The following is an 11,122-nucleotide window of genomic DNA, read 5'->3' as shown; positions in this document are numbered from 1 at the left end:
TGAGAAAACAAACAATTTTTTTACTACTTGGCGTAAACAATTTAACAATTATTGTGGCAAAATAGTTGGTTGTATAAATTTGAACGCGTCTACGAACCAAAGAAAAATAAAAGGAACTATAATAACTCAATTTTCAAAGTTCACAACATTTATAATGTTCAAACATTATTCTGTATTAGGTTTTTTTTTGCGTACAACACTGCAAAAAGATCTGAAGAAACGCTCGCTGTTCAGCATAAATCTCATTATAAGTACGTATCATTCTCAGATTCCCACTGCCACATAATAATAAAAAATTATTGTGAAAGTGTTCAACAAATTTCGGTAAATTCCACAAATTTTGTGTTCCTAATTTATTTTCCACTGACTCTATTAATAAATTATTGTAAAAATTAATAATTATTATCTACAATTTTGTAAAACGTTTAGCGAACTTTTCACTTATACTTTTAATTTTATTTATTTTGACATTTGATGACGAATAACTTTACTTATTTTCTTTATAAATTTTAAATAAGTGGAGAGCAATAGTAGATAAAACGGTGTAAGGTACACTTTTCGAAAATCTATCTAAGAGCCTCATATTTTTAAAATGATATTTTGTGCTTTTTCCGCCTTTTGACAAGTTAGAATTTATACACATTCAAACAGTTTTTATATCAATGCATAGCAATGATTTCTAAAAGATCGAAATTACAAATCATAATAGAGGCGAAATAGGCGTCGTTAGGTTGGAATTAATTATAAACAGAATTGTCAAAAACGACAGACTGAAACAAATGTCAGAGATGTTCAAAATTGTCTTTGCTTTCCTAGCCGGAGATGATTTAGTAGCTTTTGGAAATGTTAGTTTAGTTTTTGCTTTTTTTCCTGGAAAACGAGACCTGCTTGTCGGTTGATTTTTAGCGAACGTCTGTTATTATTGTCGTTTTATAAGATAAGATTAATTTTAAATAATTGACATTTAAATTAAGACAAATAAAATTAAGGTTTTTGTAAAAGCACTGTTGTCGGCAATACCAAATTAATTTTTACCTATTCAGTTATTTTGGGTTTAAAATATATTAAAATTGGTTTATAAATAAAAAAAAATTAGACCGGAAAATTTTGGGTCGGCTTGTATATTTTACACAATCTTTATTGTAGATTCATTGATTTGATTTGATTTGATTTGATTTGATTTGATGAAATCAAGTTGAGTTAAATTTTTTGTTTTGTTAAAATTTATTAAAATAAATTATATTTATCTAAATGTTAATATTGAGCGTATGGTCGTTAAAATGAGAGAAGTCTGAAAAAGCCTTTATTATGTTTGATTTCATTAAGTGCTTTCTATATTTATATTCGACCACTAATATTACAATGAATTTTTTTTGTAAGTGATATTTTTACGTGACTTAAAAATAAAATGCTCAAAAAAAATGATATTAATATTTCATAAAGTACCTACTTATCATAATTTCCATTAAAATTCTCCATACAAACATACATATAAATTATGTGCTCAATCTGAAGCTCTTTGGGTGTTAATTTGACGAAATAAGCACGTTTATGTTTCTCAGTTGGATGCCTAATTCGAAACATCCACTTCTGCATAAATCCACCTAAAGCTATTTGTATAATCAGGACTTAATTTGAAGCCATTATAGATAAGAGTCTGTTTACGTATGAATTTAATAAAAAAAAACTTTGCATTGATGTTAGCATTAAATTTATTATAATGGCCTAGGCTATAAAACGTCCCATTATGGCCCCAAAAATGTATCATAAAAGGAAAAATTAGGTACATAATACAATGGACCATAAAAATTTTGAACAAAAAGATTAACAAATATGAAAATCTCTCTCGATCATACATTGAAAGTGAATCTTAAAGAAACCATTGAAGTTGTATCCCTTTCCACCCCCATTAAAACTCCTCAGAAACCTGAAAAACGCGCATTTTCCGGCGCACCATCCTCCAATCGATTCCCTCCTCGACATATCATCAAAAGCATAAAGTAAACCCCTAGCGCGAAAAGGAACAAATCGTCCCTTGAAAACATCCTGAAAAATGTTTTCCGATAAAAGCTAGAACGACCGTCCTCACAAAAGCACGGAGTAACTTGATGGTGTTTAATATTTCTGGGTGTGGTTGGCAGCAATGGTGCGGCGTTTCCATAGCAACACGCCAACATCGACATGCTATGAAAAATCCCCAAGCACAGACCGAAAAAAACAATCGATATGTTATTCATAATTCGAATTTTTCCGATTGTCATCATGTACCAACTGCAAAAAAATAAATTAGTATTTACGATCGAAGGGGTGTTATGACGGAACAACAGGGGGTGGTTCACGCTCCCGGGGGCGTTTAAGACGTCCCGCTGCTTGATTTATTTATTGTTTATCGAATAATCAGTTCCTGCTGGCTCGTTAAGTGTGACCGCGTTTTTACTCGTGCGATTGCATAAGATGGTAATTAAAACTTCAATGAATTGTTGCAACTGGCCTTGATATTGGAACAGTTGAATTTATTAATGTGAAAACAACAACGGAAATCTGAAAAATTTCCTGAGATAATTAGTCGATTTATTTTAATTGTTGTCTGTTTGTGTAGAATGAAGAACTTTCACTAATGCTAATTGTCTCGTCAAGAGATTGTTCCTTTGAGATGATTATAGTCTCCACACATGTTAAATAACAGTAATTGCCCTCAGAGTTTACCTTCGATAAGTGAATTTTGACCGGAGAAATGAACTTTCTTTTCCCAAACATTATGAGATCTTCCACTCGAAAGTGAAAAGTTGGAAATTAAATTCCAACATCTTTCAAGTGTCGCGTGATGTTCACCACCATAATATGTTTATGTAACACAGTTCCGTACCGCAGATTTTGGAAAGAAGTCTGTTATCTCGATTGGGCAGCGACCAATTAGTAATAAATTATTTCCATTTCACCCACCTGTCACATAACTCTAATGGTATTCAACATAATAGCTTTGCGAAACGTGCCTATCGTTCCAATATTTTTAATTTAATTTTGAGTTTGGGCACTACTCTACTTATTTCATAGAAGTAAATCAATAGGAGAGAGATTTTAGAATCTGAGATAGGTTGGTAAGCCTGTTTCTATTAAATTGACATGATACAACTGTCACAAGGATAATATGACATCTTTAAGTTTTATTGGTCAATTATGACGTCATCGAACTGTCAATGCGGCGCTGAGAAAAAACAAACAGTGCTACCAACTCACTGATTCTATTATTTTCTTTTTTCGCACTAATTGAAATTCCGCGAACAAACTAGAAATACACAAGAGGTGAAGCAGATGCACGCCGCCTTGGGCGTCGTAATTTTTAATTATTAAATATTGAAATGGGTTGTTGAGGCGTGCGTCTGCGGGTTGCTGCTCTGTTTGCTAATTCGTTTATCCAAACATCTCGACTCTTTTGAGGGGAACGACGCTTCAATTGAATTACGAACCCTCGGATACTTGACGCTCTGTATTATGCGACAATAAAAACATATTACATGGGGCTAGATAGATGAACAAATAACAATTAATAAAGAAAAAAAGATAAAGAGAACAGGGGAAAAACAGAAAAACAATCGTATCGCCTTGACAATAACAATGAAGTCGGTAGTTTCTTAAGCAAGGCTGTGGTTTTTGTTTCCTGGTTCGCTTCAAAGTTAAATTCTAATTGTGTTTGTACGGTTTTTGTCGAACTGCTAATTATGCTAAAGTTGCTGGGGAAGATTCTAACTTTGAATTTAGCACAATTTTTAATAGTAATAAAAATCCCATCTATTTCAAGTAGTTATCACAAAAATTTAGACACCTGTTTGTCCCACATCTTCAATCACACTTTGACTTTCTAAGTTACTTCGAACGAAAAGTAATTTATAAAATCTTGTTTCTGAATCGTCCACCGCAACGAACTTCATGTTACATTTCTTCAGTTTGGCCAAATCTTGAACAGGATGAATGGGAAGTGTGTAAAACCCATCGGAAATAATATCATCAATCAGAACTTTTCCGAGAGTCACAAAAGCTTTTGGTTTTTCTAATCGCACTTCATATTCCATCGAATCTTCGATGACTTTTCTCATCGGATGTGTCTCGGAGTTGAAGAGTAGCTTCAAGATTCGAGTTCCAGTCGGAGTGTCTAAAAAAACCACTAAATAAAAGAAGAAACTAATAACATTGCATACAGATCCGTTTCGACCAAAAATTGAACTCTTCTCCTTCGACGTTGTGGAGGACCATTGCTTTACGAGCTTTCCATAACAAATTGTTCTGTTTTGGTATCTGAACGTACAAGATCACCGGACAGTTTGTTGTGAGAGAAAATTTGTGTTTGCATCTGCAAACCAACTGATTGTAGTGTTCCGGTAAAGGAACCTCAATGGTTTCAGAACAAGCCTGAGTAATGCGACCGGTAACAGTGACTTGAATTCCCCAGTCTCCAACTTCAGGATTCGTAAAATAAAACCACATGTCTCTAGGTCCTTGATATTGACAACAAAACGTTAAATTAATAGAACATAGACCTCCTTCGTCGAATTGATACTTTTCGTCTTGGAGGAAGAACTCTTTTGGCATTCTCAGTCGTCTGATTTCTTCCCATGGAAACATTTGGTGGCTTTTTCTGCTAGCTTGTTCGTAACTGAAGGATAGAGAATAGTCAGTCTTGACTTTAAAAGGTGATTCTACGTGAAGAACAACGTTGCAGATTTTATACAAATCGACAGTTAGAGGGATGGTCATGTTGGAGTACGACACGTCGGCGACGCCCATTAGTTTTACAACCACAGTTTTACCGTATTTATTACCAGGGGTTTCACCAGAAAACAACAACGTGGTTACTGCAGTTTGAACAGTTTTGGCATGATAAAAAACTTTGACAGTCTTCCCCCCTCTGGGTTCAACATGTAAGGTCTCTTTCGCCACTCGAAACAAATCATTATGATTGTTGAAGAATATTGTTTTATAATAAATGTGATAGTCGCCCAAGTTCTCCAAATGAAGAACTGTATAGTTCGATTGCGTCAACGGAGCTTTAATTACCACTTCTTCTTTAGGTAAATGGTGAGGCAGAACCTCGTACAAATAAACGAGCAAAAGAATTATTTCCACCAAACCCATGTGCTCGAGCTCCAGAGGTGATATAACATAACTGAATCCTAGTGATTGCCATATCTTCACCAAAATACACCTGTTATGAAAAAATTCCTCCGAACTAAACGGCGAACTGCACATTTGTCGTATTTCTGAGGCAACGTATGGACAGTAATGAGCAGTAACAGCACCCAAAACCACACTGTCTTTCAGGTCCTCATCAATGAAGATCCAGTCTTTTAGTGCGGGTAGCGAAGAAGGCCACAATTTCAACTTTTCTTGATCATAACAACTTTTTAACCAATGTATCAATTCTTTTTCGTGCGGACCAAACACGTTCACATCCACTATTTTCTCGTAATTTATGTCTTCTTGCGAGCGGGTGATTTCAGTGAGGGAGTAACGTTGTCTCTGCTTTCGAAGACTTTCAGGTTTTTCTGTTGTATAAATCAACGCGGGGACAGAACGGTATAAAAAGAACACTTTGATGATCTGCAGAATTAAGTCAAGCCAGCACTGTTTGGAGCGGCGGTAAAAAATTGATTCTTCTATTGGATTTTGGTTGTGTTGTTTTATTTTTTCGTACTTGAGGTACTGGTCGTAGTTGAGGAGAAATTTAGACTTGACGTGGGGTAAATAGACAGGCAAGTTACGGAGGTACGAGAGGACGTTGCAATTTGCCATACAAGTGTAGCGCAACCACGCCATGTCGTCTTGCTCTGTGGGGTAACTAAAATAAAGTTGTTATTGTCAAACTCGTCCGCAAAACTTTTTCTGTACCAATTTTCTTAGAAAAGTACGTACCTGGGGGCTAGTTTGGTTCGAACATGCGCCCCGACGATGTTAGTTATCAACTCCAGCAAAGGCAGGTCCACCAATTTAGGTTTTTTCAAACCACCAAACACCATTTTCTTCGCCGGTTCTTTAACTTTGGAAAAATCAGAAAATCCTTCGGGTATGCGGTAATAATTCTTCAAAAAGAAGCATTGGCTGAAAATCCAGTTCTCCACGGATGTTAGAACGTTTCTCATGTACTTCCCATACCAAGAGTCATCGTCATCAGATGGAAACAGAGGGAAACACGTGGTATTTTTATTTATTAACAAATGACCGTACGTGGGGGCATCTCCAAACAGTTCAACATTTTTGGACTTCTTCTTCTCACTAAAGATGCCATGGATCATGCTATTGCAAAAAACGTGAGTCGTCAATAGACAAGTTTCTGCCACTGCAACTATGTGAACTGAACAGACAGAATTGCAACTGCATTGGAAGCTAACTTCGCAATCATAACATTGAGTTTCTGAGCATTCGTAACATATAACAACACGATAAGTTGTATCAACTTTGTTACTGGAAACTTTGTCAAAATCGACAAGAAGTCCAGGAGGATCACCCTCGACGAACAAGTCGCAAACATCAAAATGGTGCTGCATGTGCAATTCAAAACTCGCTTCATTAGTTGTGCCGAGTGGTAATGGTTCGAAGTAGAGACAGTTGATCGAAGGAACCATCGTTGGAACGCCATAAACTCCCTTCAGGTTCAGAAAATTGAAGATTTTGTCGTCGAAGTAGTGTCTTAAGAAAATCGGGAGTTTAATGGCGTACTCTCCCACCTCTTCGGGGGAAAATGTTGCTTCGAACGTAACCTTTTCTCCGGCTTCCAGAGTTATTTTGTACGAAACTTCGTAAAATTCGATTTGTGCGTCGTCTTTAGGATCCAACGAAAAAGGAAACTGAAGATCGTCTGTTCTTATACAAATGTCGACGACATCTTGGCTGGTATTGGTAATTTCAAAATCACGAGTGGTTTGATTGCTTGGGTGATCCGGTCCGTAGTAACACATGTTGAGAACTAGATTCGAGAATTCGAGAGATTTAGAGATTGCTCGACAATTAATTCTAATCGTTGATAAGATTTGGGGAGTTTTTTTAACAACAACGCCTTCAATCTTTTCGTACTGCGGACAAAACTCTTTGAAGAAATAATTGGAAAAACTGGTTTGATTGCTATTCAGGTACACTGGACCCATTATATCGTTGATAATATACGGAAGATACAGAGAATAAGTACTGACATAATTAGGGTGGAAATGAAGATAAAGTATTTTGGTTTGGTTAGGCTCAAGCATCATGTTTGATAAATGTTGATAACTTTCCTCTTCCGATTCCGTGATGGTGAATTCTTGGAGATCTTCAGTTGGGAAGGTGACGCGAGCTTCACACTGTGACACGTTGGTAACTTTAAAAGCCAAAATATCAAAAGAATTTGGTGAAATCATTCGAAATTGTAAGGTGTCGGGTTTGAAGCTGAACTGCGGGTAATCAACAGTTCCTTGAAGACCAATACTAATCTCTTCTTCATTGTCGATATTAAAAAGGAGCTGGATATTAAATTCTAATATCGCTTTCAGATGTATGTTAATAATAAACACCTGACTGTCTAACCCCCTCAAAATCCCTTCTTCTGGTTCAACAGTAATTCCGGGAATATAACTCCCATTCAACACAGAAAACAACACTTGAAAGTTTTTTAAATTCTGCAGAGTTATCTTTTTTCTAACCGGTGTATTCAAAGGAACCATCCCAAAGTCAACGCAATAACTATCAAAAACCACCAAATGTCGTCTTTTTTTTACCATCAACGCAAGAGTTCTTTTTTCCCCGCTTTCAGACGTTAAGACACATTCAACATTATTTTGTTGCGAAGAGTCCAAATTATACATAACACATAACATCATGGAACTCTCAGCTTTGATTCCACCTTCCACCGGATATATCCTGAAGCAACTTTCCGGTACTTCCCAATCGAAACTCGCAAACGAATTGAGCGCGTTTATTAATCTGAAGAACTTATATTGACCATCATTTTCACCGAATTCGATTTTTTTCATATCAAGTTTTAGGGTTTTGGGGACTACATTCGCCACTGCAGTCACTTCGTACAGCGTCGACATGTTGATTAAGATACTGATGTTGATGTAGTACCGCCCGGTCTGACTGGTACTGAAAGAAAAATAAATCCTCTTTTTCTCCTTTTTGCCAATCATGTATCGGGAATTGTTTTCGAAGACTAAACTAGTTTTTGACGCTTTTAAAAAAACGGAAATCTTAAAGTCGTTCAAATTTTCGATTTCTAGAAAGTCGCTGATGGTGGTGAAAGCAGTCACCTGAAAACGATTCTGCAGGTTTGGATGTTACCTTTACCACTAACCTTCTGTAGTCGGATCGCTTCTGGAGTTATTTTAATATTATATAAAAGACTTGGAGGTAATGGTATCAGTGCAGTAATTTGTTGGTCTTTTCTAAGACGAGCCTTAAGGTTAAAACACAAATCTTTTTTTTTCGACATCTCGTCTCTGATGACATCGTAGTCTTCCATACCACCATAATCCGCTGGTTTCTTTTTCAAGCTACGAATGTATTGAAGATAGTAGTTGTTCTCCTGCACCTTCTTCATCAACTCTGTTGAATCTAGCCGATATGGAAAATCTTGTGATAATCTAAGAAAAACATTTTCTCAAAGTACCAAAACGTAAATATACCTACTTTGGTACCACATCCGTACAAACAACACATTGATTTAGTCGAGGCTTCTTTACTACTATGGTAGTTTCATAAATTATATCCATTTTCATGTTTCCGACTTTTCGAAATTCGCTATTTTTTGTATGAACATCCGAGCTTTGTGCCAGTAAATCAAAAGTGATTTGTTTTCCTTCCAGATCAAGTTTCGAAGCTCGTATTGTCACAAGTACTTCCAAGCTTCCACCGCAATCAATATCAAAGCATTGCGGGTGTATATCAATTGAAGCAACTTTGTTATATTTCACTCTTATAGGAAGATCGAATGATTCGTTCGTTACCAAAAGTTCACGATTGTATACTTGCTCCAACGTCAGATCTTTTAAAACCAACTGTGTGGGTCTTAATGTGATGGCTGCTACTGTTTTCACTCCGTGCAAGCAGACTCCTATGGAGTACTCAGAGCTAATGTTGTGATCTCCAGGAAAGTCTTTGTCGTCGTTGAGGAGACTCGCAGCACTTGACGTCCAGCGATCCCAAATAGTGAAATTGCTAGTAGAAGGCATGTGAGTTGAAGTTTCTGAATCTGATCTTAATTTCGTTGTGTGTAAGACCTCTAAAGTAAAACGTTTCGTCATTTTGTCGAATTAAAACAATTAGAACCTGTAATTTCACTTGAATCGGTATCTCTATACTTCATTCTAATGACTTTTAAGAAGCAGGCAGCGTAGAGTTGGACACCGGTCAACATCGGCGAAAAACTTGAAAATTACAGTCTTAGTAGGTGAATTTTTTGAGTGGGCACTCACGTAATCTCAATGACAACTCCTTTGAGAGCTGCAATGCGGCCGTCAATAGGATTGATAATAAAGTTACTGAAATTAGAATCAATTTTCCTTGCTTCATCTAAAGTCTGGAAATACCAAACCAATCATTATAATTGCCATTCATAAATATTAATCGCGGTAAATGTAACGACTACGTAATTACTACATAAAAAACAGTTAGTTTTGATTGGTTCTTGCTTGGAGTCAGCTCGCACCTGCCTTCAGCCACGTGACTTACCATAGTAGTACCCTTGATCTCGGCCCTGATGCAGAACATTGAATGTGAAGAACTAAAATTCCTCACTAAGAGAGTTTGAGTCGACGTCGATCCGCAGTAAGTTGGAGGAAAATCGACGAGCGTGAAGTCTAAGCTGTGGATGAATTTCCGGACAAGAAGCTTTGGTGAAATGAACACTCCGGTTATAATCACTCTTTGTGGCGGTTTGGTTTTTATCCACAATTCCTCGGTGAACTCGCCTTCGGTTGTGCCGACGATTTCTACCTTCACCGGCACTGCACTTTTCGCCTGAAAGTGGTTACATAACGTTTAACGTAATGAGGTTGGCATTGCCACCAACGGGAAGAATTCCTTTTGGGGGATCCACGGAAATCTCTAGCGGGTTCACACCTAAGTCAATGGCGAAGAGGCATCCTTTTTTACCGGTGTTTTTAATGTAAAAAATGCGACTAATTGCGTGGCTCACGGCATCAATTTGGCCAAAATCTACAACTGGAGGATCAACGGAGACAATCGATGCCGATAACAGTCTAAAAATTGGATAAACTTTCAGGATGTGATATCAAAAAGACATATTTACACCAAAAAATCATATTTCACTTCGGTTTCGTTAATCCAGATACTGGTAAATCCTTCCAGGACTTCGAACACTCGACTAAAAGCATACTTCACATATCGAATAAATTTCATTCCAGGAGAAAGATGTAGTCCACTGGGAAATGATTTATATTTGAAGGTCTAAAATGTGGTTTAAATATTCGACTTTATTACAAGAAAAAAATACCGCGGAATTTGCATCCAAAAGCCTGACGAAGACGGAACGGGAACCACAGTTGTGTATAGTCAATTTCTGTTTAAAATGTTTCCCATCGTAAGCATCGTTGAAAATCATTTGAGAAGGAGTAATTCTGACATCATTTATCACTATACTATTTGCTTCCATTTGCGACTTTTTTGTTCTAGTGGAGTTGGAGCTGTGCTTGGCGATTAAAGATGAAGATGAATGGAAATTAGTACGACTCATTACAAATAGTGAAAAAAAATATGGAGTGAAATGAAGAACAGAATTCGGACATCTATCAAGTTTAACGTCACCGTGACATCAAAAGTAAAGCGTTTTTGTGAAGAAATATAGAAAACAGGGAAGACTCCTTTGAAAGGAATTATTGTAAACTTAAACGACAGCAGGACTGAAGTTCGAAAAGACTAATTATTTAAGCTCAGCTGCCATGCTGGAAGACACTCAGCTGTCAAGTCGTCATAATAAACAATCCTCCTGCGTCAAGACGTCTTCTCCGTAATCCTTCGCTCTCCTCGTCGTCTTCACCCACAATTAGCCACCCAAATCAACGTCCTTTTCTGTGTTTAATCGCAGCACTCGTAATCCCCCTGTGTAAAGTATCAAACCGAACGTTGTCGTCTCTCGTTT

The 11,122-nt window shown here is 36.8% G+C and overlaps 1 protein-coding gene across 1 annotated transcript; it reads right to left on the bottom strand.

Moving 5' to 3' along the window:
* Window positions 1–3,793: 3,793 nt before the first annotated feature.
* Window positions 3,794–10,717, bottom strand: LOC148174241 (cilia- and flagella-associated protein 47-like). Its single transcript, XM_088035413.1, is given in 11 exon segments — window positions 3,794–4,150; window positions 4,197–5,833; window positions 5,908–8,273; window positions 8,318–8,622; window positions 8,672–9,214; window positions 9,283–9,389; window positions 9,438–9,541; window positions 9,694–9,981; window positions 10,034–10,223; window positions 10,274–10,431; window positions 10,478–10,717. Coding segments are annotated over 11 exon segments (6,273 nt in total). The 3' UTR covers window positions 3,794–3,815.
* Window positions 10,718–11,122: the final 405 nt, after the last annotated feature.

The sequence above is a fragment of the Gnatocerus cornutus genome, chromosome 5 (genome assembly GCF_029298725.1).
Source record: "Gnatocerus cornutus isolate USDA-ARS CGAHR chromosome 5, icGnaCorn1.1, whole genome shotgun sequence".
NCBI classification, from domain to species: domain Eukaryota; kingdom Metazoa; phylum Arthropoda; class Insecta; order Coleoptera; family Tenebrionidae; genus Gnatocerus; species Gnatocerus cornutus.
Note: the sequence above shows the minus strand (reverse complement) of the source record. Positions and strands in the feature narration are given on the sequence as shown.